The sequence below is a fragment of the Xenopus tropicalis genome, chromosome 5, assembly GCF_000004195.4.
Source record: "Xenopus tropicalis strain Nigerian chromosome 5, UCB_Xtro_10.0, whole genome shotgun sequence".
NCBI classification, from domain to species: Eukaryota; Metazoa; Chordata; class Amphibia; order Anura; family Pipidae; genus Xenopus; species Xenopus tropicalis.
In genome coordinates this window covers 285,336-313,129 of record NC_030681.2, presented here as the reverse complement: position 1 = coordinate 313,129, position 27,794 = coordinate 285,336, and the positions used below count along the sequence as shown (strand labels likewise).

General features: G+C 54.5%; 1 protein-coding gene across 1 annotated transcript; it reads left to right on the top strand.

The window, feature by feature from the left end:
* Positions 1-662: 662 nt before the first annotated feature.
* On the top strand, positions 663-27,050 carry pex6 (peroxisomal biogenesis factor 6). The gene is made up of 18 exons (XM_031902271.1): positions 663-1,370; positions 4,343-4,494; positions 4,772-4,855; positions 4,933-5,035; positions 5,123-5,259; positions 6,021-6,132; positions 9,996-10,204; positions 11,769-11,850; positions 14,555-14,668; positions 15,619-15,695; positions 22,043-22,166; positions 22,301-22,506; positions 23,586-23,647; positions 24,487-24,595; positions 25,001-25,117; positions 25,230-25,307; positions 25,726-25,865; positions 26,092-27,050. Exons 1-18 carry the CDS (start codon positions 750-752, stop codon positions 26,253-26,255), a joined length of 2,691 nt encoding a protein of 896 aa, XP_031758131.1. The 5' UTR covers positions 663-749; the 3' UTR covers positions 26,256-27,050.
* Positions 27,051-27,794: the final 744 nt, after the last annotated feature.

Here is a 27,794-nt window from a genome sequence, read left to right as displayed (position 1 = left end):
ATCTGTGCCACTTCCTGTTGCCTCCTTTCCCCCCAAAACCCCACTAGCCCCGCCCATCTGTTCCACTTCCTATCGCCTCCTTTCCCCCCAAACCCCACTAGCCCCGCCCATCTGTGCCACTTCCTGCTGCCTCCTTTCCCAGACTGTGCAGGGGGGCGGCGGCACTGTAGGATAGGAGCCAATCAGCAGCTAGGCTGACCTGATAGGGAACTGAAGCCTGTCTGTGCTCGTGTGAGTGCAGGGCTGTGATTGGCTCTCCCCCTCCTACAGGGACCATTAGGACACGCCCACCCCCCATATGAAACCCAGACAGGGACCTGAGAGGATCTATAGGGATCTCCAATAAAGGGGCCATTGGTACAGATAGGGTTAATGTTTAGCCCAAAGGGAAACCAGCACCGGGTATTATTCATATAATGAATACAGGGTTAGGGGTTTCCTTTAATTCCCTTTCTCCTGATTGGACACAGAAGTGAAGTTGAAGGGTTAAAGCCCCCCCCCCGGGCTGTAGGGAACAGTGTTACTGGGAACTATTCCCCGCCACAAGGAACAAACTGACAGGGAGGGGCGGTTCCCGGGCCGGACTCCCCCCATTTCCACTCATGGAACATTCCCCCCAAGCGGCCCCGCCCCGGTGACGTCACACTCTCGCAGGATGAGAGTCCTAACTCCGCCCCCGGCGGGATGTAAATGGACTTTTGTACCTGGCCGGGGGCGGAGCCTGTGTGGGGGGGAATGGGCAGCAGAGGATGATGGGAGAGGAGGCGCTGGGGGAGACGAATGGGCAGCAGAGGATGATGGGAGAGGAGGCGCTGGGGGAGAGACCCTGGGCCCTCACGGCTCCCGTACTGTCCAGCTTTGCCCGGGAAGTTGCGCCCCGCAGGCTCCGTGTGGCCCCTATAGATGCCGAGGCCATGGTGCGGGCAGGGAGGCTGCAGGAGTTGGGGGGCCCGGTGGATCGGGGGGCGGCTGTGTGGGTCACTAAGAGCCAACTGCGGGACTTGGGCTTCTTCCACCGGGAGTGGGTGTGGGTATGGGCGGTGCCGGGGGGGGAGGGGCAGGGGGGGCACCTCGCCATCATATTGGCTACTGAGTTCTGCTGGGGGCAACCTGACAAGTACCGGCACCTTCTCAGCAACTTGTCTGCCCCCCCTGGCACCTACCCCCATAGTACCCTCCCCCCTGGCACCTACCCCCATAGTACCCTCCCCCCTGGCACCTACCCCCATAGTACCCTCCCCCCTGGCACCTACCCCCATAGTACCCTCCCCTATGGCTTCCCCACTGGCACCCACACTGCCCTCATCTCTGCCCCCCTCCTCTTTAACCTGGCGCCCCGGACTCGGCCTCTCAGTGAGATTCTCATACAGGTGAGAGCACCCGGTGCCAGATACCCCCGTGTGGGGCAGCTTGTACCCACTTACCCTATTGCTTTAGTTTCTCTGGGTATTGGTTGTACTAAACAGGATCTAGGAATAATAGTAGATAGCAGATTGGGTATAACTCACTGATACAGGGGTACAAGTATAATTCTGTGTATAAATCAGTAATGGGAGGGGATCTAGGAATAATAGTAGATAACAGATTGGGTATAACCCACTGATACAGGGCTACAAGTATAATTCTGTGTATAAATCAGTAATGGGAGGGGATCTAGGAATAATAGTAGATAACAGATTGGGTATAACCCACTGATACAGGGGTACAAGTATAATTCTGTGTATAAATCAGTAATGGGAAGGGATCTAGGAATAATAGTAGATAACAGATTGGGTATAACCCACTGATACAGGGGTACAAGTATAATTCTGTGTATAAATCAGTAATGGGAGGGGATCTAGGAATAATAGATAACAGATTGGGTATAACCCACTGATACAGGGGTACAAGTATAGGTCTGTGTATAAATCAGTAATGGGAGGGATCTAGGAATAATGGTAGATAACAGATTGGGTATAACTCAATTCAGTGTATAAATCAGTAATGGGGAGGGATCTAGGAATAATAGTAGATAACAGATTGGGTATAACACACTGATACAGGGGTACAAGTATAATTCTGTGTATAAATCAGTAATGGGAGGGGATCTAGGAATAATAGTAGATAACAGATTGGGTATAACCCACTGATACAGGGCTACAAGTATAATTCTGTGTATAAATCAGTAATGGGAAGGGATCTAGGAATAATAGTAGATAACAGATTGGTTATAACCCACTGATACAGGGGTACAAGTATAATTCTGTGTATAAATCAGTAATGGGAAGGGATCTAGGAATAATAGTAGATAACAGATTGGGTATAACCCACTGATACAGGGGTACAGGTATAGGTCTGTGTATAAATCAGTAATGGGAGGGATCTAGGAATAATAGTAGATAAGAGATTGGGTATAACCCACTGATACAGGGGTACAGGTATAGGTCTGTGTATAAATCAGTAATGGGAGGGATCTAGGAATAATAGTAGATAACAGATTGGGTATAACCCACTGATACAGGGGTACAAGTATAATTCTGTGTATAAATCAGTAATGGGAGGGGATCTAGGAATAATAGTAGATAAGAGATTGGGTATAACTCACTGATACAGGGGTACAAGTATAATTCTGTGTATAAATCAGTAATGGGAAGGGATCTAGGAATAATAGTAGATAACAGATTGGGTATAACCCACTGATACAGGGGTACAAGTATAATTCTGTGTATAAATCAGTAATGGGAGGGGATCTAGGAATAATAGTAGATAAGAGATTGGGTATAACTCACTGATACAGGGGTACAAGTATAATTCTGTGTATAAATCAGTAATGGGAAGGGATCTAGGAATAATAGTAGATAACAGATTGGGTATAACACACTGATACAGGGGTACAAGTATAATTCTGTGTATAAATCAGTAATGGGAGGGGATCTAGGAATAATAGTAGATAACAGATTGGGTATAACCCACTGATACAGGGCTACAAGTATAATTCTGTGTATAAATCAGTAATGGGAGGGATCTAGGAATAATAGTAGATAACAGATTGGGTATAATTCAGTGTATAAATCAGTAATGGGGAAGGATCTAGGAATAATAGTAAATAACAGATTGGGTATAACTCGTATAATTCAGTGTATAAATCAGTAATGGGGAGGGATCTAGGAATAATAGTAGATAACAGATTGGCATAACTCACTGATACAGGGGTACAAGTATAATTCTGTGTATAAATCAGTAATGGGAAGGGATCTAGGAATAATAGTAGATAACAGATTGGGTATAAATCACTGATACAGGGGTACAAGTATAATTCTGCGTATAAATCAGTAATGGGAGGGATCTAGGAATAATAGTAGATAAGAGATTGGGTATAACTCATAATTCTGCGTATAAATCAGTAATGGGAGGGATCTAGGAATAATAGTAGATAACAGATTGGGTATAACTCATAATTCAGTGTATAAATCAATAATGAGAGGGATCTAGGAATAATAGAAGATAACAGATTGGGTATAACTCACTGATACAGAAGGGATCTAGGAATAATAGTAGATAACAGATTGGGTATAACCCAATGATACAGGGGTACAGGTATAATTCTGTGTATAAATCAGTAATGGGAGGGATCTAGGAATAATAGCAGATAACAGATTGGGTATAACCCACTGATACAGGGGTACAGGTATAGGTCTGTGTATAAATCAGTAATGGGAGGGATCTAGGAATAATAGTAGATAACAGATTGGGTATAACTCACTGTTACAGGGCTACAAGTATAATTCTGTGTATAAATCAGTAATGGGAGGGGATCTAGGAATAATAGTAGATAACAGATTGGGTATAACTCACTGATACAGGGGTACAAGTATAATTCTGTGTATAAATCAGGAATGGGAGGGGATCTAGGAATAATAGTAGATAACAGATTGGGTATAACTCACTGATACAGGGGTACAAGTATAATTCTGTGTATAAATCAGGAATGGGAGGGGATCTAGGAATAATAGTAGATAACAGATTGGGTATAACCCACTGATACAGGGGTACAAGTATAATTCTGTGTATAAATCAGTAATGGGAGGGATCTAGGAATAATAGTAGATAAGAGATTGGGTATAACCCACTGATACAGGGGTACAAGTATAATTCTGTGTATAACTCAGTAATGGGAGGGGATCTAGGAATAATAGTAGATAACAGATTGGGTATATAAAAGGGGAGGGTACTAGAGAGACCAAGGCAGCCATGCTTGATATGGGGGCAGGGCTGTGGCTAGTAGGTGTGGCTTTAGGCACATTGCTTTGTGCTGAAAGAGAGAAAAGGGGGAGGGGCCTCATTGCATTATTTTTTTCCTTAGAGGTTCTGTTCTGACACATTGGAGGGAGGCAGTTCTGCTCTCGTTGGACCCCCCTTGGCCAAGCAGCTCTGTGTGCAGATTGTGGCGTCTCCATCGTACGACAGTGATGCCCCCTACAGGCAGGCTTTGTTCCACCACTTCCTAACTGCCAGGTCAGTGTCTATTGGGGTACCTGCCCATCCCCCCCCCTCCAGGCAGAGGAAGTTATAGCAGTGGGTCCTTATTAAAACGCACAGTTGAGTAGAAATGAAAGGGCTGCCCGGATTGGCCAGTAATTGCCATGTGTATGAGGTTCTCCCATCAGCTGCTTGTGGCCCCTGTGCCAGTCAGTGCTTTTTCTTTCCCCTGGGGCCACTCTCACTAACCCGTTGGGCAATGTCTCTCTCTCTCTGGTTCCTCATTGGCTTGTCTCTCTGGCTCCGCCCCTAGGGTCATTCAGCGCGGGGATATTCTGTGCCTCTCATCGCTCTCACATGGGGAGTTTTTACAGAACAATCCGAGACGGGCCGGCAGGTGTGTACCCCTCATTCCCTGCACTGTAACCCCATATCTGTAATAGTGTTACAGTTGGACTGTTCCGTGTTCCTCAGGTGCCCCGACCTTTATTTTAAGGTGCTTGGGATTGATGGGCGGCCAGGAGAAGAGCAGCGCCCCGCCTACCTCGCCCATTCCAACCACATGATCCTGTTCCAGGTAAGTTGTGCGGCCAGGGTCCCCTCCGTGGGGTAACAGAACATTCATTTGTGCAGAACAACCCAGTAGGACTCATTTGTCTGACAGGAAGGCAGCACTCTCAGTTATGTTCCGTCCTTTCCTTCCCGGGATGGACATGTGTTCTGGAGCAGTCTCTTCCCAGCAGGACTCTCTCATGCAGTGGATGAAATCTGTCGCATCCTTCAGCCTTACCTTGAGGTCTCGTGAGTATCCAGACAGTAATAAACTGTGTGCGAGACATGCAGATGTGCCTTGGTAGGTTCCCATGGGTCTCACTGCCTGTGCCTTGGTAGGTTCCCATGGGTCTCACTGCCTGTGCCTTGGTAGGTTCCCATGGGTCTCACTGCCTGTGCCTTGGTAGTTTCCCATGGGTCTCACTGCCTGTGCCTTGGTAGGTTCCCATGGGTCTCGCTGCCTGTGCCTTGGTAGGTTCCCGTGGGTCTCCCTGCCTGTGCCTTGGTAGGTTCCCGTGGGTCTCACTGCCTGTGCCTTGGTAGGTTCCCGTGGGTCTCACTTCCTGGGCCTTGGTAGGTTCCCGTGGGTCTCACTTCCTGGGCCTTGGTAGGTTCCCGTGGGTCTCCCTGCCTGTGCCTGGGTAGGTTCCCATGGGTCTCCCTGCCTGTGCCTTGGTAGGTTCCCGTGGGTCTCACTGCCTGTGCCTTGGTAGTTTCCCGTGGGTCTCACTGCCTGTGCCTTGGTAGGTTCCCATGGGTCTCGCTGCCTGTGCCTTGGTAGGTTCCCATGGGTCTCGCTGCCTGTGCCTGGGTAGGTTCCCATGGGTCTCGCTGCCTGTGCCTTGGTAGGTTCCCATGGGTCTCCCTGCCTTTGCCTGGGTAGGTTCCCGTGGGTCTCACTGCCTGTGCCTGGGTAGGTTCCCATGGGTCTCGCTGCTTTAGCTGTAGTTCCAGTCGGGGGCACTAACTGTTTGCACTTGGGGTTCTTAGTTTGTTCTTTCTGCTTCCAGGAGGGAGGTTCTCCCTACAGGAGGGCGGGTCCTGTTCTCTGGTTCTCCTTCCAGTGGCAAAAAGACAGTTGTGAAAGCCGCGTGCAGTCGCCTAAACCTCCATCTGTACCAGGTGACTGAGACCCTCATTACTGATGTCTTCTAAGGGAAGATCATTCTGTGTTTCCCTGGTGGGTCTAAGACAATAAAATACTGTATTTTCCAGGAGGGGGTCTCCTGTAGGTGGGATTGGCCATTAGGTATCTCCTGTGGGTGGGATTGGCCATTAGGTATCTCCTGTAGGTGGGATTGGCCATTAGGTATCTCCTGTGGGTGGGATTGGCCATTAGGTATCTCCTGTGGGGGGGATTGGCAATTAGGTATCTCCTGTAGGTGGGATTGGCCATTAGGTATCTCCTGTGGGGGGGATTGGCCATTAGGTATCTCCTGTGGGTGGGATTGGCCATTAGGTATCTCCTGTGGATGGGATTTGGCTATTACGTATCTCCTGTGGGTCTGATTGGCCATTAGGTATCTCCTGTGGGTGGGATTGGCCATTAGGTATCTCCTGTGGATGGGATTTGGCTATTAGGTATCTCCTGTGGGTGGGATTGGCTATTAGGTATCTCCTGTGGGGGGGATTGGCCATTAGGTATCTCCTGTGGGGGGGATTGGCCATTAGGTATCTCCTGTGGGTGGGATTTGGCCATTAGGTATCTCCTGTGGGTGGGATTTAGCCATTAGATATCTCCTGTGGGTCTGATTAGCCATTAGGTATCTCCTGTGGGTGGGATTGGCCATTAGGTATCTCCTGTGGATGGGATTTGGCTATTAGGTATCTCCTGTGGGTGGGATTGGCTATTAGGTATCTCCTGTGGGGGGGATTGGCCATTAGGTATCTGCTGTGGGTGGGATTTGGCCATTAGGTATCTCCTGTGGGTGGGATTTGGCTATTAGGTATCTCCTGTGGGTGGGATTGGCTATTAGGTATCTCCTGTGGATGGGATTTGGCTATTAGTTATCTCCTGTGGGTCGGATTGGCCATTAGGTATCTCCTGTGGGTGGGATTGGCCATTAGGTATCTCCTGTGGGTGGGATTGGCCATTAGGTATCTCCTGTGGGTGGGATTGGCCATTAGGTATCTCCTGTGGGTGGGATTGGCCATTAGGTATCTCCTGTGGGTGGGATTTGGTCATAAGGTATCTCCTGTGGGTGGGATTTGGTCATGAGGTATCTCCTGTGGGTGGGATTTGGTCATAAGGTATCTCCTGTGGGTGGGATTTGGTCATGAGGTATCTCCTGTGGGTGGGATTGGCCATTAGGTATGTCCTGTGGGTGGGATTGGCCATTAGCTATCTCCTGTGGGTGGGATTGGCCATTAGCTATCTCCTGTGGGTGGGATTGGCCATTAGCTATCTCCTGTGGGTGGGATTGGCCATTAGCTATCTCCTGTGGGTGGGATTGGCCATTAGCTATCTCCTGTGGGTGAGATTGGCCATTAGCTATCTTCTGTGGGGGGGATTGGCCATTAGGTATCTGCTGTGGGTGGGATTGGCCATTAGGTATCTCCTGTGGGTGGGATTGGCCATTAGGTATCTCCTGTGGGTGGGATTGGCCATTAGGTATTTCCTGTGGGTGGGATTGGCCATTAGGTATCTCCTGTGGGTGGGATTGGCCATTAGGTATCTCCTGTGGGTGGGATTGGCCATTAGGTATCCCCTGTGGGTGGGATTGGCCATTAGGTATCTTCTGTGGGTCTGATTGGCCATTAGGTATCTCCTGTGGGTGGGATTTGGCCATTAGGTATCTCCTGTGGGTCTGATTGGCCATTAGGTATCTCCTGTGGGTGGGATTTGGCCATTAGGTATCTTGTGTGGGTCTGATTGGCCATTAGGTATCTCCTGTGGATCTGATTGGCCATTAGGTATCTCCTGTGGGTGGGATTGGCCATTAGGTATCTCCTGTGGGTGGGATTGGCCATTAGCTATCTCCTGTAGGTGGGATTGGCCATTAGCTATCTCCTGTGGGTGGGATTGGCCATTAGCTATCTCCTGTGGGTGGGATTGGCCATTAGCTATCTCCTGTGGGTGGGATTGGCCATTAGCTATCTCCTGTGGGTGAGATTGGCCATTAGGTATCTCCTGTGGGTGGGATTGGCCATTAGGTATCTTCTGTGGGGGGGATTGGCCATTAGGTATCTCCTATGGGTGGGATTGGCCATTAGGTATCTCCTGTGGGTGGGATTGGCCATTAGGTATCCCCTGTGGGTGGGATTTGGCTATTAGGTATCTTCTGTGGGTCTGATTGGCCATTAGGTATCTCCTGTGGGTGGGATTTGGCCATTAGGTATCTTGTGTGGGTCTGATTGGCCATTAGGTATCTCCTGTGGATCTGATTGGCCATTAGGTATCTCCTGTGGGTGGGATTGGCCATTAGGTATCTCCTGTGGGTGGGATTGGCCATTAGGTATCTTCTGTGGGGGGGATTGGCCATTAGGTATCTGCTGTGGGTCGGATTGGCCATTAGGTATCTCCTGTGGGTGGGATTGGCCATTAGCTATCTCCTGTAGGTGGGATTGGCCATTAGCTATCTCCTGTGGGTAGGATTGGCCATTAGCTATCTCCTGTGGGTGGGATTGGCCATTAGCTATTTCCTGTGGGTGAGATTGGCCATTAGCTATCTCCTGTGGGTGGGATTGGCCATTAGCTATCTCCTGTGGGTGGGATTGGCCATTAGCTATCTCCTGTGGGTGGGATTGGCCATTAGCTATCTCCTGTGGGTGGGATTGGCCATTAGCTATCTCCTGTGTGTGGGATTGGCCATTAGCTATCTCCTGTGGGTGGGATTGGCCATTAGCTATCTCCTGTGGGTGAGATTGGCCATTAGCTATCTCCTGTGGGTGGGATTGGCCATTATGTATCTTCTGTGGGGGGGATTGGCCATTAGGTATCTTCTGTGGGTCTGATTGGCCATTAGGTATCTCCTGTGGGTGGGATTTGGCCATTAGGTATCTTGTGTGGGTCTGATTGGCCATTAGGTATCTCCTGTGGATCTGATTGGCCATTAGGTATATCCTGTGGGTCGGATTGGCCATTAGGTATCTTCTGTGGGGGGGATTGGCCATTAGGTATCTTCTGTGGGTCGGATTGGCCATTAGGTATCTCCTGTGGGTGGGATTGGCCATTAGCTATCTCCTGTGGGTGGGAATGGCCATTAGGTATCTCCTATGGGTCTGATTGGCCATTAGGTATATCCTGTGGGTCGGATTGGCCATTAGTTATCTCCTGTGGGTGGGATTGGCCATTAGGTATTTCCTGTGGGTGGGATTGGCCATTAGGTATCTCCTGTGGGTCTGATTGGCCATTAGGTATCTCCTGTGGGTGGGATTTGGCCATTAGGTATCTTGTGTGGGTCTGATTGGCCATTAGGTATGTCCTGTGGATCTGATTGGCCATTAGGTATCTCCTGTGGGTGGGAATATCTCCTGTGGGTGGGATTGGCCATTAGGTATCTCCTGTGGGTACCTTCCAGTGTGGCATTTCAGCAGCTATCTGGTTTCTAGGGTCTTATTTCCCTTAGCAACCAGGCAGTGGTATGAATGAGCAACTGAGGGACCAAATGGAAAGATAAGCAATAAAACATAACATTGTAGCCTCACGGAGCAATAGATTTTGGCTGCTGGGGTCAGACCTGACCCTCAGGTTGGAAACAGGCAGAATTGGGCGACAATTCATAAAAAATAATGAAGACCAACTGCAAAGTTGCTGGGAACAGGGCATTCTGTAGCTAAAGGATAACTGTACGGTGACCCCCCCTTTAGGGCCTTGTAGCAGGGCAACTGTATCCAGAATGATGATACAGAGGGTGCAACTTACCCTTTAGCCAACTTTTCCACTTGTCTCCTCCTGTCCCACAGATTGACTGTGCCAGGCTGTGCAGGGAGGGTGCAACTTACCCTTAAGCCAACGTTTCCACTTGTCTCCCCCTTTCCTGCAGATTGAGTGTGCCAGGCTGTGCAGGGAGGGCAGCGCGGGCAATGTGGCACGCCTCAAGGCTTCCCTCTCTAGGGTACCGGAGTTTGCCCCTTGCCTGGTCCTACTGAGTCAAGTGGAGCTTCTGGGCCGAGAGCGAGACGGCAGCAGGGAGGATGGAAGGGTTATCAGTGCCTTCCGTAGCCTTCTCCTGGGAGGGGAGACCCAGGCCAGGTACCAGCTCAGCCCCCCACCCCCAACATCCCACCACCAATGTTCTACCCCTAATGTCCCACCCCTAATGTCCCTCCCCTAATGTCCCACCCCCAATGTCCCACCCCTACACAGATGGTATACCCCCCCAAGCTCTTCCTGATGATCCCTCTCATTCTCCTGCAGGGATCTCCCTTATATCCCCCCAAGCTCTTCCTGATGATCCCTCTCATTCTCCTGCAGGGATCTCCCTTATATCCCCCCAAGCTCTTTCTGATTCCTTTCATTCTCCTGCAGGGATCTCCCTTATATCCCCCCAAGCTCTTTCTGATTCCTTTCATTCTCCTGCAGGGATCTCCCTTATATCCCCCCAAGCTCTTTCTGATTCCTTTCATTCTCCTGCAGGGATCTCCCTTATATCCCCCCAAGCTCTTTCTGATTCCTTTCATTCTCCTGCAGGGATCTCCCTTATATCCCCCCAAGCTCTTTCTGATTCCTTTCATTCTCCTGCAGGGATCTCCCTTATATCCCCTCAAGCGCTTCCTGATTCCTCTCATTCTCCTGCAGGGATCTCCCTTATATCCCCCCAAGCTCTTCCTGATGACCCCTCTCATTCTCCTGCAGGGATCTCCCTTATATCCCCCCAAGCTCTTCCTGATGATCCCTCTCATTCTCCTGCAGGGATCTCCCTTATATCCCCCCAAGCTCTTTCTGATTCCTTTCATTCTCCTGCAGGGATCTCCCTTATATCCCCCCAAGCTCTTTCTGATTCCTTTCATTCTCCTGCAGGGATCTCCCTTATATCCCCTCAAGCGCTTCCTGATTCCTCTCATTCTCCTGCAGGGATCTCCCTTATATCCCCCCAAGCTCTTCCTGATGACCCCTCTCATTCTCCTGCAGGGATCTCCCTTATATCCCCCCAAGCTCTTCCTGATGTTCCCTCTCATTCTCCTGCAGGGATTTCCCTTATATCCCCCCAAGCTCTTCCTGATGTTCCCTCTCATTCTCCTGCAGGGATTTCCCTTATATCCCCCCAAGCTCTTCCTGATGATCCCTCTCATTCTCCTGCAGGGATCTCCCTTATATCCCCCCAAGCTCTTCCTGATGATCCCTCTCATTCTTCTGCAGGGATTTCCCTTATATCCCCCCAAGCTCTTCCTGATGTTCCCTCTCATTCTCCTGCAGGGATTTCTCTTATATCCCCCCAAGCTCTTCCTGATGATCCCTCTCATTCTCCTGCAGGGATCTCCCTTATATCCCCCCAAGCTCTTCCTGATGATCCCTCTCATTCTTCTGCAGGGATTTCCCTTATATCCCCCCAAGCTCTTCCTGATGTTCCCTCTCATTCTCCTGCAGGGATTTCTCTTATATCCCCCCAAGCTCTTCCTGATGTTCCCTCTCATTCTCCTGCAGGGATCTCCCTTATATCCCCCCCAAGCTCTTCCAGATGATCCCTCTCATTCTCCTGCAGGGATCTCCCTTATATCCCCCCAAGCTCTTCCTGATGATCCCTCTCATTCTTCTGCAGGGATTTCCCTTATATCCCCCCAAGCTCTTCCTGATGATCCCTCTCATTCTCCTGCAGGGATCTCCCTGTGCTGGTTGTTGCCACCACCTCTTCCCCCAAGGAGATACCACTGGACATACAGACCTGTTTCCTGAATGAGGTTTGTGATTTGCTTTTCAGTACTTAGAGAAAGGCTTAACCTGGGCAGCTCAGCTTAGCCCCTTATACAGTACTGGGTGTAGCCTGGGCAGCTCAGCTTAGCCCCTTATACAGTCCTGGGTGTGGCCAGGGCAGTTCAATTTATCCCCTTATACGGTACTGGGCTGGGCCTGGGCAGCTCAGCTTAGCCCCTTATACAGTACTGGGTGTGGCCTGGGCAGCTCAGCTTAGCCCCTTATACAGTACTGGGTGTGGCCTGGGCAGCTCAGTTTAGCCCCTTATACAGTACTGGGCTGGGCCTGGGCAGCTCAGCTTAGCCCCTTATACAGTACTGGGCTGGGCCTGGGCAGCTCAGCTTAGCCCCTTATACAGTACTGGGTGTGGCCTGGGCAGCTCAGTTTAGCCCCTTATACAGTACTGGGCGTGGCCTGGGCAGCTCAGCTTAGCCCCTTATACAGTACTGGGCTGGGCCTGGGCAGCTCAGCTTAGCCCCTTATACAGTACTGGGTGTGGCCTGGGCAGCTCAGTTTAGCCCCTTATACAGTACTGGGCGTTGCCTGGGCAGCTCAGCTTAGCCCCTTATACAGTACTGGGTGTGGCCTGGGCATCTCAGCTTAGCCCCTTATACAGTACTGGGTGTAGCCTGGGCAGCTCAGCTTAGCCCCTTATACAGTACTGGGTGTAGCCTGGGCAGCTCAGCTTAGCCCCTTATACAGTCCTGGGTGTGGCCTGGGCAGTTCAATTTAGCCCCTTATACAGTACTGGGCGTGGCCTGGGCATCTCAGCTTAGCCCCTTATACAGTACTGAGTGTGGCCTGGGCAGCTCAGCTTAGCCCCTTATACAGTACTGGGTGTGGCCTGGGCAGCTCAGCTTAGCCCCTTATACAGTACTGGGTGTGGCCTGGGCAGCTCAGTTTAGCCCCTTATACAGTACTGGGCTGGGCCTGGACAGCTCAGCTTAGCCCCTTATACAGTATTGGGCGTGGCCTGGGCAGCTCAGTTTAGCCCCTTATACAGTACTGGGCGTGGCCTGGGCAGCTCAGCTTAGCCCCTTATACAGTACTGGGCGTGGCCAGGGCAGCTCAGCTTAGCCCCTTATACAGTACTGGGCGTGGCCTGGGCAGCTCAGTTTAGCCCCTTATACAGTACTGGGCTGGGCCTGGGCAGCTCAGTTTAGCCCCTTATACAGTACTGGGCGTGGCCTGGGCAGCTCAGCTTAGCCCCTTATACAGTACTGGGCTGGGCCTGGGCAGCTCAGCTTAGCCCCTTATACAGTACTGGGTGTGGCCTGGGCAGCTCAGTTTAGCCCCTTATACAGTACTGGGCGTTGCCTGGGCAGCTCAGTTTAGCCCCTTATACAGTACTGGGTGTAGCCTGGGCAGCTCAGCTTAGCCCCTTATACAGTACTGGGTGTAGCCTGGGCAGCTCAGCTTAGCCCCTTATACAGTCCTGGGTGTGGCCTGGGCAGTTCAATTTAGCCCCTTATACAGTACTGGGCGTGGCCTGGGCATCTCAGCTTAGCCCCTTATACAGTACTGAGTGTGGCCTGGGCAGCTCAGCTTAGCCCCTTATACAGTCCTGGGTGTGGCCTGGGCAGCTCAGCTTAGCCCCTTATACAGTACTGGGCGTGGTCTGGGCAGCTCAGTTTAGCCCCTTATACAGTACTGGGCGTGGCCTGGGCAGCTCAGCTTAGCGCCATATACAGTACTGGGCGTGGCCTGGGCAGCTCAGCTTAGCCCCTTATACAGTACTGGGCGTGGCCTGGGCAGCTCAGCTTAGCCCCTTATACAGTACTGGGTGTGACCTGGGCAGCTCAGTTTAGCCCCTTATACAGTACTGGGCTTGGCCTGGGCAGCTCAGCTTAGCCCCTTATACAGTACTGGGTGTGGCCTGGGCAGCTCAGTTTAGCCCCTTATACAGTACTGGGCGTTGCCTGGGCAGCTCAGCTTAGCCCCTTATACAGTACTGGGTGTGGCCTGGGCATCTCAGCTTAGCCCCTTATACAGTACTGGGTGTAGCCTGGGCAGCTCAGCTTAGCCCCTTATACAGTACTGGGTGTAGCCTGGGCAGCTCAGCTTAGCCCCTTATACAGTCCTGGGTGTGGCCTGGGCAGTTCAATTTAGCCCCTTATACAGTCCTGGGTGTGGCCTGGGCAGTTCAATTTAGCCCCTTATACAGTACTGGGTGTAGCCTGGGCAGCTCAGCTTAGCCCCTTATACAGTCCTGGGTGTGGCCTGGGCAGTTCAATTTAGCCCCTTATACAGTACTGGGCGTGGCCTGGGCATCTCAGCTTAGCCCCTTATACAGTACTGAGTGTGGCCTGGGCAGCTCAGCTTAGCCCCTTATACAGTACTGGGTGTGGCCTGGGCAGCTCAGCTTAGCCCCTTATACAGTACTGGGTGTGGCCTGGGCAGCTCAGTTTAGCCCCTTATACAGTACTGGGTGTGACCTGGGCAGCTCAGTTTAGCCCCTTATACAGTACTGGGCTGGGCCTGGACAGCTCAGCTTAGCCCCTTATACAGTATTGGGCGTGGCCTGGGCAGCTCAGTTTAGCCCCTTATACAGTACTGGGCGTGGCCTGGGCAGCTCAGCTTAGCGCCATATACAGTACTGGGCGTGGCCTGGGCAGCTCAGCTTAGCGCCATATACAGTACTGGGCTGGGCCTTGGCCACTGCAGAATGTAATTCCCTTCTTTCCCCCACAGGTTTCCCTAGAGCCCCCGACAGAGGAACAACGGCTCAGCCTCCTGGCGGCTCTCACTGCCCCTCTGCCCCTGGGCCGGGACGTCAGTATCACAAAGCTGGCACGCACGACTGCGGTAGGTGGGACTTGGTGCCCCCCAGTAATAAAAACACCTGAGCCTGTGCCCTGCAGTGTTTGTGGGGGGTAATGAGGGGGTTGCAGTGTTTGTGGGGGGGTAATGAGGGGGTTGCAGTGTTTGTGGGGGGGGAGGTAATGAGGGGTTGCAGTGTTTGTGGGGGGGGAGGTAATGAGGGGGTTGCAGTGTTTGTGGGGGGGAGGTAATGAGGGGTTGCAGTGTTTGTGGGGGGGAGAGGAGGTAATGAGGGGGTTGCAGTGTTTTGGAGGGGGGGGGATGAGGGGGTTGCAGTGTTTGTGGGGGGGTTATGAGGGGGTTGCAGTGTTTGTGGGGGGAGAGGAGGTAATGAGGGGGTTGCAGTGTTTCGGGGGGGAATGAGGGGGTTGCAGTGTTTCGGAGGGGGGGGGAATGAGGGGGTTGCAGTGTTTCGGAGGGGGGGGGAATGAGGGGGTTGCAGTGTTTGTGGGGGGGGAGGTAATGAGGGGGTTGCAGTGTTTGTGGGGGGGGAGGTAATGAGGGGTTGCAGTGTTTGTGGGGGGGGAGGTAATGAGGGGGTTGCAGTGTTTCGGGGGGGAATGAGGGGGTTGCAGTGTTTCGGAGGGGGGGGGAATGAGGGGGTTGCAGTGTTTCGGAGGGGGGGGGAATGAGGGGGTTGCAGTGTTTCGGGGGGGAATGAGGGGGTTGCAGTGTTTCGGAGGGGGGGGGGGAATGAGGGGGTTGCAGTGTTTCGGAGGGGGGGGGAATGAGGGGGTTGCAGTGTTTCGGGGGGGAATGAGGGGGTTGCAGTGTTTCGGGGGGGAATGAGGGGGTTGCAGTGTTTCGGAGGGGGGGGAATGAGGTGGTTGCAGTGTTTCGGGGGGGGGAATGAGGGGGTTGCAGTAAGGGGGGAATGAGGGGTTGCAGTAAGGGGGGGGTTGCAGTAAGTATAACTGTGTGTAAATGTCCCTTAGGGTTTTGTATTGGGCGACTTCTGCTCCCTCGTGTCCCGGGCCGGACTCTCTGCCTCCAACAGGATCCGCAGCTCCAGGTCTGGCCCCTCCCTCAGTGTATGTCTCTGCCTTCTACCCGCTGTCTCTGTCTTCTACCCGCTGTCTCTGCCTTCTACCCGCTGTCTCTGTCTTCTACCCGCTGTCTCTGTCTTCTACCCGCTGTCTCTGTCTTCTACCCGCTGTCTCTGTCTTCTACCCGCTGTCTCTGCCTTCTACCCGCTGTCTCTGCCTTCTACCCGCTGTCTCTGCCTTCTACCCGCTGTCTCTGCCTTCTACCCGCTGTCTCTGCCTTCTACCCGCTGTCTCTGCCTTCTACCCGCTGTCTCTGCCTTCTACCCGCTGTCTCTGCCTTCTACCCGCTGTTCCTGCCTTCTGCCCGCTGTCTCTGCCTTCTGCCCGCTGTCTCTGCCTTCTGCCCGCTGTCTCTGCCTTCTGCCCGCTGTCTCTGCCTTCTGCCCGCTGTCTCTGCCTTCTGCCCGCTGTGTCTGCCTTCTACCCGCTGTGTCTGCCTTCTGCCCGCTGTGTCTGCCTTCTACCCGCTGTCTCTGCCTTCTGCCCGCTGTCTCTGCCTTCTGCCCGCTGTCTCTGCCTTCCCTCAGGGTATGTCTCTGCCTTCTGCCCGCTGTCTCTGCCTTCCCTCAGGGTATGTCTCTGCCTTCTGCCCGCTGTCTCTGCCTTCTGGCCGCTGTCCCTGCTTTCTGCCCGCTGTCTCTGCCTTCTGGCCGCTGTCCCTGCTTTCTGCCCGCTGTCTCTGCCTTCTGCCCGCTGTCTCTGCCTTCTGCCCGCTGTCTCTGCCTTCTGCCCGCTGTGTCTGCCTTCTGCCCGCTGTGTCTGCCTTCTGCCCGCTGTGTCTGCCTTCTGCCCGCTGTGTCTGCCTTCTGCCCGCTGTCTCTGCCTTCTGCCCGCTGTGTCTGCCTTCTACCCGCTGTCTCTGCCTTCTGCCCGCTGTCTCTGCCTTCCCTCAGGGTATGTCTCTGCCTTCTGCCCGCTGTCTCTGCCTTCCCTCAGTGTATGTCTCTGCCTTCCCTCAGGGTATGTCTCTGCCTTCTGCCCGCTGTCTCTGCCTTCCCTCAGTGTATGTCTCTGCCTTCCCTCAGTGTATGTCTCTGCCTTCCCTCAGTGTATGTCTCTGCCTTCTGCCCGCTGTCTCTGCCTTCTGCCCGCTGTCTCTGCCTTCTGCCCGCTGTCTCTGCCTTCTGCCCGCTGTCTCTGCCTTCTGCCCGCTGTCTCTGCCTTCCCTCAGTATATGTCTCTGTCTTCTACCCGCTGTCTCTGCCTTCCCTCAGTATATGTCTCTGTCTTCTACCCGCTGTCTCTGCCTTCTGCCCGCGGTCTCTGCCTTCTACCCGCTGTGTCTGCCTTCTGCCCGCTGTGTCTGCCTTCTGCCCGCTGTGTCTGCCTTCTACCCGCTGTGTCTGCCTTCTACCCGCTGTGTCTGCCTTCTACCCGCTGTGTCTGCCTTCTACCCGCTGTGTCTGCCTTCTACCCACTGTCTCTGCCTTCTGCCCGCTGTCTCTGCCTTCCCTCAGGGTATGTCTCTGCCTTCTGCCCGCTGTCTCTGCCTTCCCTCAGGGTATGTCTCTGCCTTCTGCCCGCTGTCTCTGCCTTCTGCCCGCTGTCTCTGCCTTCTGGCCGCTGTCTCTGCCTTCTGGCCGCTGTCTCTGCCTTCTGCCCGCTGTCTCTGCCTTCTGCCCGCTGTCTCTGCCTTCTGCCCGCTGTCTCTGCCTTCTGCCCGCTGTCTCTGCCTTCTGCCCGCTGTGTCTGCCTTCTGCCCGCTGTGTCTGCCTTCTGCCCGCTGTGTCTGCCTTCTACCCGCTGTGTCTGCCTTCTACCCGCTGTGTCTGCCTTCTACCCGCTGTGTCTGCCTTCTACCCGCTGTGTCTGCCTTCTACCCGCTGTCTCTGCCTTCTACCCGCTGTCTCTGCCTTCTACCCGCTGTCTCTGCCTTCTGCCCGCTGTCTCTGCCTTCCCTCAGGGTATGTCTCTGCCTTCTGCCCGCTGTCTCTGCCTTCTACCCGCTGTCTCTGCCTTCCCTCAGTGTATGTCTCTGCCTTCCCTCAGTGTATGTCTCTGCCTTCCCTCAGTGTATGTCTCTGCCTTCTGCCCGCTGTCTCTGCCTTCTGCCCGCTGTCTCTGCCTTCTGCCCGCTGTCTCTGCCTTCTGCCCGCTGTCTCTGCCTTCTGCCCGCTGTCTCTGCCTTCTGCCCGCTGTCTCTGCCTTCTGCCCGCTGTCTCTGCCTTCTGCCCGCTGTGTCTGCCTTCTGCCCGCTGTGTCTGCCTTCTGCCCGCTGTGTCTGCCTTCTGCCCGCTGTGTCTGCCTTCTGCCCGCTGTGTCTGCCTTCTACCCGCTGTGTCTGCCTTCTACCCGCTGTGTCTGCCTTCTACCCGCTGTCTCTGCCTTCTGCCCGCTGTCTCTGCCTTCCCTCAGGGTATGTCTCTGCCTTCTGCCCGCTGTCTCTGCCTTCCCTCAGTGTATGTCTCTGCCTTCCCTCAGGGTATGTCTCTGCCTTCTGCCCGCTGTCTCTGCCTTCCCTCAGTGTATGTCTCTGCCTTCCCTCAGTGTATGTCTCTGCCTTCCCTCAGTGTATGTCTCTGCCTTCTGCCCGCTGTCTCTGCCTTCTGCCCGCTGTCTCTGCCTTCTGCCCGCTGTCTCTGCCTTCTGCCCGCTGTCTCTGCCTTCTGCCCGCTGTCTCTGCCTTCTGCCCGCTGTCTCTGCCTTCCCTCAGTATATGTCTCTGTCTTCTACCCGCTGTCTCTGCCTTCCCTCAGTATATGTCTCTGTCTTCTACCCGCTGTCTCTGCCTTCTGCCCGCGGTCTCTGCCTTCTACCCGCTGTGTCTGCCTTCTGCCCGCTGTGTCTGCCTTCTGCCCGCTGTGTCTGCCTTCTACCCGCTGTGTCTGCCTTCTACCTGCTGTGTCTGCCTTCTACCCGCTGTCTCTGCCTTCTGCCCGCTGTCTCTGCCTTCCCTCAGGGTATGTCTCTGCCTTCTGCCCGCTGTCTCTGCCTTCCCTCAGGGTATGTCTCTGCCTTCTGCCCGCTGTCTCTGCCTTCTGGCCGCTGTCCCTGCTTTCTGCCCGCTGTCTCTGCCTTCTGCCCGCTGTCTCTGCCTTCTGCCCGCTGTCTCTGCCTTCTGCCCGCTGTGTCTGCCTTCTGCCCGCTGTGTCTGCCTTCTGCCCGCTGTGTCTGCCTTCTGCCCGCTGTGTCTGCCTTCTACCCGCTGTGTCTGCCTTCTACCGCTGTGTCTGCCTTCTACCCGCTGTGTCTGCCTTCTACCCGCTGTCTCTGCCTTCTGCCCGCTGTCTCTGCCTTCCCTCAGGGTATGTCTCTGCCTTCTGCCCGCTGTCTCTGCCTTCCCTCAGTGTATGTCTCTGCCTTCCCTCAGTGTATGTCTCTGCCTTCCCTCAGTGTATGTCTCTGCCTTCTGCCCGCTGTCTCTGCCTTCTGCCCGCTGTCTCTGCCTTCTGCCCGCTGTCTCTGCCTTCTGCCCGCTGTCTCTGCCTTCTGCCCGCTGTCTCTGCCTTCCCTCAGTATATGTCTCTGTCTTCTACCCGCTGTCTCTGCCTTCCCTCAGTATATGTCTCTGTCTTCTACCTGCTGTCTCTGCCTTCTGCCCGCGGTCTCTGCCTTCTGCCCGCGGTCTCTGCCTTCTGCCCGCGGTCTCTGCCTTCTGCCCGTGGTCTCTGCCTTCTGCCCGCTGTCTCTGCCTTCTGCCCGCTGTCTCTGCCTTCTGCCCGCTGTCTCTGCCTTCTACCCGCTGTCTCTGCCTTCTATCCGCTGTCTCTGCCTTCTGCCCGCTGTCTCTGCCTTCCCTCAGTATATGTCTCTGTCTTCTACCCGCTGTCTCTGCCTTCCCTCAGTAAATGTCTCTGTCTTCTGCCCGCGGTCTCTGCCTTCTGCCCGCTGTCTCTGCCTTCCCTCAGTATATGTCTCTGTCTTCTGCCCGCTGTCTCTGCCTTCTGCCCGCTGTCTCTGCCTTCTGCCCGCTGTCTCTGCCTTCTATCCGCTGTCTCTTCCTTCTGCCCGCTGTCTCTGCCTTCTGCCCGCTGTCTCTGCCTTCCCTCAGTATATGTCTCTGTCTTCTACCCGCTGTCTCTGCCTTCCCTCAGTATATGTCTCTGCCTTCTGCCCGCTGTGTCTGCCTTCTGCCCGTGGTTTCTGCCCGCTGTCTCTCTGCCCGCGGTCTCTGCCTTCTGCCCGCGGTCTCTGCCTTCGACCCGCTGTCTCTGCCTTCTGCCGCTGTCTCTGCCTTCCCTCAGTATATGTCTCTGTCTTCTACCCGCTGTCTCTGCCTTCCCTCAGTATATGTGTCTGCCTTCTGCCCGCTGTCTCTGCCTTCTGCCCGCTGTCTCTGCCTTCTGCCCGCTGTCTCTGCCTTCTGCCCGCTGTCTCTGCCTTCTGCCCGCTGTCTCTGCCTTCTGCCCGTGGTCTCTGCCTTCTGCCCGCGGTCTCTGCCTTCTGCCCGCGGTCTCTGCCTTCTGCCCGCTGTCTCTGCCTTCTGCCGCTGTCTCTGCCTTCCCTCAGTATATGTCTCTGTCTTCTACCCGCTGTCTCTGCCTTCCCTCAGAATATGTCTGTCTTCTGCCCGCTGTCTCTGCCTTCTGCCCGCTGTCTCTGCCTTCTACCCGCTGTCTCTGCCTTCTGCCCGCTGTCTCTCTGCCCGCGGTCTCTGCCTTCTGCCCGCGGTCTCTGCCTTCTACCCGCGGTCTCTGCCTTCTGCCTGCTGTCTCTGCCTTCTGCCCACTGTTTCTGCCTTCTGCCCGCTGTCTGTGCCTTCTGCCCGCTGTCTCTGCCTTCCCTCAGTATATGTCTCTGTCTTCTACCCGCTGTCTCTGCCTTCCCTCAGTATATGTCTCTGCCTTCTGCCCGCTGTCTCTGCCTTCTGCCCGCTGTCTCTGCCTTCTGCCCGCTGTCTCTGCCTTCCCTCAGTATATGTCTCTGTCTTCTACCCGCTGTCTCTGCCTTCCCTCAGTAAATGTCTCTGTCTTCTGCCCGCGGTCTCTGCCTTCTGCCCGCTGTCTCTGCCTTCCCTCAGTATATGTCTCTGTCTTCTGCCCGCTGTCTCTGCCTTCTGCCCGCTGTCTCTGCCTTCTGCCCGCTGTCTCTGCCTTCTATCCGCTGTCTCTTCCTTCTGCCCGCTGTCTCTGCCTTCTGCCCGCTGTCTCTGCCTTCCCTCAGTATATGTCTCTGTCTTCTACCCGCTGTCTCTGCCTTCCCTCAGTATATGTCTCTGCCTTCTGCCCGCTGTGTTTGCCTTCTGCCCGTGGTTTCTGCCCGCTGTCTCTCTGCCCGCGGTCTCTGCCTTCTGCCCGCGGTCTCTGCCTTCGACCCGCTGTCTCTGCCTTCTGCCGCTGTCTCTGCCTTCCCTCAGTATATGTCTCTGTCTTCTACCCGCTGTCTCTGCCTTCCCTCAGTATATGTGTCTGCCTTCTGCCCGCTGTCTCTGCCTTCTGCCCGCTGTCTCTGCCTTCTGCCCGCTGTCTCTGCCTTCTGCCCGCTGTCTCTGCCTTCTGCCCGTGGTCTCTGCCTTCTGCCCGCGGTCTCTGCCTTCTGCCCGCGGTCTCTGCCTTCTGCCCGCTGTCTCTGCCTTCTGCCGCTGTCTCTGCCTTCCCTCAGTATATGTCTCTGTCTTCTACCCGCTGTCTCTGCCTTCCCTCAGAATATGTCTGTCTTCTGCCCGCTGTCTCTGCCTTCTGCCCGCTGTCTCTGCCTTCTACCCGCTGTCTCTGCCTTCTGCCCGCTGTCTCTCTGCCCGCGGTCTCTGCCTTCTGCCCGCGGTCTCTGCCTTCTACCCGCGGTCTCTGCCTTCTGCCTGCTGTCTCTGCCTTCTGCCCACTGTTTCTGCCTTCTGCCCGCTGTCTGTGCCTTCTGCCCGCTGTCTCTGCCTTCCCTCAGTATATGTCTCTGTCTTCTACCCGCTGTCTCTGCCTTCCCTCAGTATATGTCTCTGCCTTCTGCCCGCTGTCTCTGCCTTCTGCCCGCTGTCTCTGCCTTCTGCCTGCTGTCTCTGCCTTCTGCCCGCTGTCTCTGCCTTCTGCCCGCTGTCTCTGCCTTCTACCCGCTGTCTCTGCCTTCTGCCCGCTGTCTGTGCCTTCTACCCGCTGTCTCTGCCTTCTGCCCGCTGTCTGTGCCTTCTGCCCGCTGTCTCTGCCTTCCCTCAGTATATGTCTCTGTCTTCTACCCACTGTCTCTGCCTTCCCTCAGTATATGTCTCTGCCTTCTGCCCGCGGTCTCTGCCTTCTGCCCGCGGTCTCTGCCTTCTGCCCGCGGTCTCTGCCTTCTACCCGCTGCCTGGTTCCGTTTGCCTCCGGTCCCTTCCCTGCCCCCCCATTACGTTGGCTCAGACAAGACCCCCGATTACAGGAGGCTGAACCCTGTTTCTCGGCAGGCCCGTTACAGAGGAGGAGGGGGAAGGGCCCTTGGCAGCGGGGGTTGCGCTCGGGGCTCAGGATTTCCAGGAGGCCCTTTCTGCTCTGCAGGACTCCCAGGCCGAGGCTGTTGGGGCGCCCAAGGTGAGATTTATATGGGAAAGTCTGAAGCTGAAAAAATATCCCATAAACCCCTCCTCTGTTTGGGGTATCCCATAATTCCCTGTATTGGGAGGGGTGTATAGATACCGCATTGGGTCACTCAGCTGTCTCTCTAGGTGCCTTGTGTTCAATGGAGGGATGTCGGGGGTCTCCATGATGTGAAGCGTCAGCTCCTGGACACTGTGCAGCTTCCTTTGGAGCACCCCGAAGTGCTGTCTATGGGTCTGCGGAGATCAGGGGTCCTTCTTTATGGCCCCCCAGGAACCGGCAAAACACTTCTGGCAAAGGCTGTGGCTACTGAGTGCGCCATGACGTTCCTAAGGTTTGTGGGGCCCCCGACTGCCGCCCTTTATACCTGTCATTGTGTGTGGGACCCCCGACTGCCACCTTCTATATCTCTCATTTTGTGTGGGGCCCCTGACTGCCGCCTTCTATATCTCTCATTTTGTGTGGGGCCCCTGACTGCCACCTTCTATATTTCTCATTTTGTGTGGGGCCCCTGACTGCCGCCTTCTATATCTCTCATTTTGTGTGGGGCCCCTGACTGCCACCTTCTATATTTCTCATTTTGTGTGGGGCCCCTGACTGCCGCCTTCTATATCTGTCATTGTGTGTGGGGCCCCTGACTGCTGCCTTCTATATCTGTCATTGTGTGTGGGGCCCCTGACTGCCGCCTTCTATATCTGTCATTGTGTGTGGGGCCCCTGACTGCTGCCTTCTATATCTGTCATTGTGTGTGGGGCCCCTGACTGCTGCCTTCTATATCTGTCATTGTGTGTGGGGCCCCTGACTGCCGCCTTCTATATCTGTCATTGTGTGTGGGGCCTCTGACTGCTGCCTTCTATATCTGTCATTGTGTGTGGGGCCCCTGACTGCCGCCTTCTATATCTGTCATTGTGTGTGGGGCCCCTGACTGCTGCCTTCTATATCTGTCATTGTGTGTGGGGCCCCTGACTGCCGCCTTCTATATCTGTCATTGTGTGTGGGGCCCCTGACTGCCGCCTTCTATATCTGTCATTGTGTGTGGGGCCCCTGACTGCCGCCTTCTATATCTGTCATTGTGTGTGGGGCCCCTGACTGCCGCCTTCTATATCTGTCATTGTGTGTGGGGCCCCTGACTGCCGCCTTCTATATCTGTCATTGTGTGTGGGGCCCCTGACTGCCGCCTTCTATATCTGTCATTGTGTGTGGGGCCCCCAACTGCCGCCTTCTATATCTGTCATTGTGTGTGGGGGCTCCATTGGGGGCTGGGAGGGGCTTGTTAGATTTACTCAGGGCTGGGAGGGGCTTGTTAGATTTGCTCAGGGCTGGGAGGGGCTTGTTAGAAAATGAGATGTGGGAGGAGTTTGGTTAAAGCCAAGGTGTAAGTACAGCAGTAATTGCTGCCGTTTCTCTTCCCAGCGTTAAAGGGCCGGAGCTCATCAATATGTACGTGGGTCAGAGCGAGGAAAACGTTCGGAAAGGTAAGTGTGCGAATACCGATATACAGGGCGGGGCCGCACGGGGGGTGGAGTCAGCCTAGAAGTTACAGGGTAGGCCTAAATCCTATCATCATGATGCAATATGGGATAATCTGCCCCTGTGGGGGTTTGGGATAATCTGCCCCTGTGTGGGTTTGGGATAATCTGCCCCTGTGTGGGTTTGGGATAATCTGCCCCTGCGTGGGTTTGGGATAATCTGCCCCTGCGGGGGTTTGGGATAATCTGCCCCTGCGGGGGTTTGGGATAATCTGCCCCTGCGGGGGTTTGGGATAATCTGCCCCTGCGGGGGTTTGGGATAATCTGCCCCTGCGGTGGTTTGGGATAATCTGCCCCTGCGGGGTTTGGGATAATCTGCCCCTGCGGGGGTTTGGGATAATCTGCCCCTGCGGGGGTTTGGGATAATCTGCCCCTGCGGGGGTTTGGGATAATCTGCCCCTGCGGGGGTTTGGGATAATCTGCCCCTGCGGGGGTTTGGGATAATCTGCCCCTGCGGGGGTTTGGGATAATCTGCCCCTGCGGGGGTTTGGGATAATCTGCCCCTGCGGGGGTTTGGGATAATCTGCCCCTGCGGGGGTTTGGGATAATCTGCCCCTGCGGGGGTTTGGGATAATCTGCCCCTGCGGGGGTTTGGGATAATCTGCCCCTGCGGTGGTTTGGGATAATCTGCCCCTGCGGGGGTTTGGGATAATCTGCCCCTGCGGGGGTTTGGGATAATCTGCCCCTGCGGGGGTTTGGGATAATCTGCCCCTGCGGGGGTTTGGGATAATCTGCCCCTGCTGGCTTTGCCTGACATTTCCCATGATGCATTTCCTGCCCCACAGTGTTCTCCCGTGCCCGCTCGGCGGCCCCCTGCATTATATTCTTTGATGAGTTGGATTCGTTGGCCCCCAGTCGGGGCAGGAGTGGGGACTCGGGGGGAGTGATGGACAGGTGAGTGCTGAATGGAACCCAAACCCACGGGGCAGAGAGAGAACCTTGTGGGGCTTTTGTTTACTCTCCCTGCCCAACCAATCCCTGCGTCATCTCCACTAAGCAACCAATCAGGGCAGAGCTAGGCCTCCTGTAGAGACTTTTTACTCCCAGAATTCCTTTCACTACAGCCCCCTCCCCATTCTTATCAGCTGCTGCCCCCCCCATTCTTAGCAGCCTCCCCCCAATTTAAAATCAGCCCAAATCTTATTCTGCCTGACCCCTTTCTATGCCCTTCATCCTGCCCCCATTTTCTCCCCCATCTCTCATCCCCAATCACTGCCCCCTATGTACGCCCCTCCCCCATGTCCCGGCTAAGGGAGGGGTTTGTTTATGCGTAGCTCTGACAGTGGGTGTCTGTATCAGGGTGGTGTCGCAGCTGTTGGCCGAGTTGGACGGACTGAACTCATCCAGCGACGTCTTTGTAATTGGAGCGACCAATCGGCCCGATCTGTTGGATTCTGCTCTGCTGAGACCCGGAAGGTAATTGGCGGTCTCTCCCCCCAACTCATTTATGTCTTTCCCCCCATCTCTGTGTATTGATCTCCTTCATGTATGTGTATATAAGGGTGGGGGTCTCCCTTCTCTCTCTCAGATTTGACAAATTGCTGTACGTTGGGGTGAATGAAGAGCGAGATTCCCAGCTCAGAGTCCTGGCGGCCATTACACGCAAGTGAGTGTCCTGCGCCCCCCCCACAACATGGTATAACCCCCACAACATGGTATAACCCCCCCCACAACATGGTATAACCCCCCCCACAACATGGTATAACCCCCCCACAACATGGTATAACCCCCCCCACAACATGGTATAACCCCCCCTGGATTTACCACTCCGCCCATCTTGGCCTTTCAGCCATTATTAGGTTTCTTACCGCTGTTCAGGCCCCTGTTCGGCCCCTCCGTGTTGCCTCCCATATGTGACTATTGCCTGACTGAATAAAGTGCCCCCCCCTCACTGCCGATGGGTGGCTAACTGCCAGCTATAGTGTGTGCCAGTAGGGCGTTCCCTTGCCTGAGGGGCACAGACATTGGCCGGAGGGTTCCAATAGGAGACGGGGGGGATAAGGGCTGTATCTTTTTCCCTTCAGGTTCTCCCTTGACCCATCGGTGGACCTGTCTGCGGTGATAGAGCGCTGCCCGCGCGCGGTTACCGGGGCCGACTTGTACTCTCTCTGCGCCGACGCCATGATGGGCGCCGTTAAGGAGAGGGTGCAGCAACTGGAGGATGGTGGGTATTAAAATGCTTGGGGGTGGAATTAGCAGCAGCCCGGATGCTCTGGGTTTGGGGCTATGTAAGGGGGAGGGGCTATGTAAGTGGGATGCAGAGAGGGGGTGGTGCTATCTGTCAGGGTTGTTGGGGCAATTCTTGGTTTGAGGGGGATTCAGGGGCAGAGGGGACTGTGCTGGTTCTGTAGCTTTAGGCCCAGATGATGCTTTTAACCCTCTCATTTCAGGACACCAGCAACAGACCCCAGAGCCGTTGGTCAAGATGGAGCATTTTCTTCAGGCAGCCAATCGGCTGCAGCCGTCGGTGTGTGTCAGTGAGTTACAGCGATATGAACGTATCCGCAAGCAGTACTCTGCTCCTGACTCCCCCGCCGTGTCCCTCGCCCGCTGATACCCCTGACTCTGGCCGGGGAAGTGCCCCATTAGCGCCACCGCCCAGTAACAACTGATACAGCCGGATCCATACGGAGACCATCGCCTATGGGTGACAGGTTCTGTTCTGGGAAACTGCTCCGTTCCAGGGTCCATTACTCAGTGACTACTGATTAACCCCCAGTGTTTCACAGTCTGTATATTTAGAGCCTGGAGGTGCAGTTGTATAGAAAGAGTGTGTGGGGGGGAGTGCAGTGGGGCCCCAGTTGTACTAGGAGAGAGCAGGGCGGCCCTCCATCCATAGAGTCATAGTGACTGTCGGTGTAGAATAAACTGCCCCATGTAGATATTCACCCCCCTTGGACTTTATTACCGTCTGGGATTCCCAGTGGTTCTTGTGCAGCATTTCCCTGTATTTGGCACCATCTGTTTTACCTTCTATTGGAGGCAGATACCCCGCCACGCGTTACCCCGACCCCCCACGCGTTACCCCGACCCGCCACGCGTTACCCCGACCCGCCTACGTGTTAACATAACATAGTATCACTTTTATTGTTCTGCAAAGAAACTGCAACCTGAGATGTGCATTGGCCCCTATTTATGCTGCTGTGGAATCTCTCTCACTGTTCTGCTGATTGGCTGCTGGGAGTGGAGGGGATGACATCACTTCTAAGTTGCAGCGCAGCAGTAAAGAGAGGCTGAGGGTTACCAGAGCACAAGTCACATGGCTGGGAGCAACTGAGAAACTAAGAATATGTCTATCCCCACCTCCAATTTCAAAATGAAATATTAAAAAAATCTACTCTTTTGAAAACTGGATTTGAGTGCAGAATTGGAGCAGCACTATTACCTGCCCCGTGACCCGCTATGGGGGCCTTTGCTGAGTTTTTGTGGTACCGTTGGCTCAGGTCCATCTATGCATTGTGTCCACTTGTCTTATACCATTGCTTCTGTTGAAGGGTTTTTCTGGTGGGGGGCGTGGGCGGGGCTTCAGGGGGGGTTTGGATGATTTATTACTGTTGCCCTTTGGGAGGTGGGAGTTGTGACGTCCCTGAGCACGGGACCAGACTATGGGCACATAAGCAGCACAGGGGCAGGTAACGGTACAACACAGCTTTATTAACAAGCAATCCCTTAGGCACAAACAAGGTGTAACTGCCCAACAGGGGCACAACTGTAGGGGGTATTTGTGGCCTAGTCCCTCTGGCAGTGCCGGCCCCAGGCTCACACGTGTGTGACAGTTATTTAGTAGATCTGGGCCCCAGTCCGGTTTGAGTCACAGCCCAGTAATGAGAGTAGCTCCCCCTGCTGTAAGTGCTGTATGGTCTCTGCACATAAAGTCCCTAATAATAGTCACTTGCAGCTCCCAGGCAGCCCAGTAACAGCTCCCCTCACAGTGAGTCTCCCAGTTGCACTTCTGTAGGTGTGGGGGGGGGGTAACTGGGAGTGTAACTCGGGTGCTAGAGTGTAACTCAGGGGACAGTGCTGGGGGAAAGAGGGGAGGCCGCAGCTTATCCCACTCTGCTTTGCAGCCACCAGTCCCCTCTGCAGCCTTTCC

What these genes read in the sequence shown, in the direction of transcription:
- pex6 (XM_031902271.1), top strand. Translation starts at nt 750, where the DNA reads ATGATGGGAGAGGAGGCGCTGGGGGAGACGAATGGGCAGCAGAGGATG. An exon ending in AGACCTGTTTCCTGAATGAG is followed by an intron (nt 11,851 to 14,554) that starts GTTTGTGATTTG and finishes TTTCCCCCACAG; the next exon opens with GTTTCCCTAGAGCCCCCGAC. An exon ending in CTGGCGGCCATTACACGCAA is followed by an intron (nt 25,308 to 25,725) that starts GTGAGTGTCCTG and finishes TTTTCCCTTCAG; the next exon opens with GTTCTCCCTTGACCCATCGG.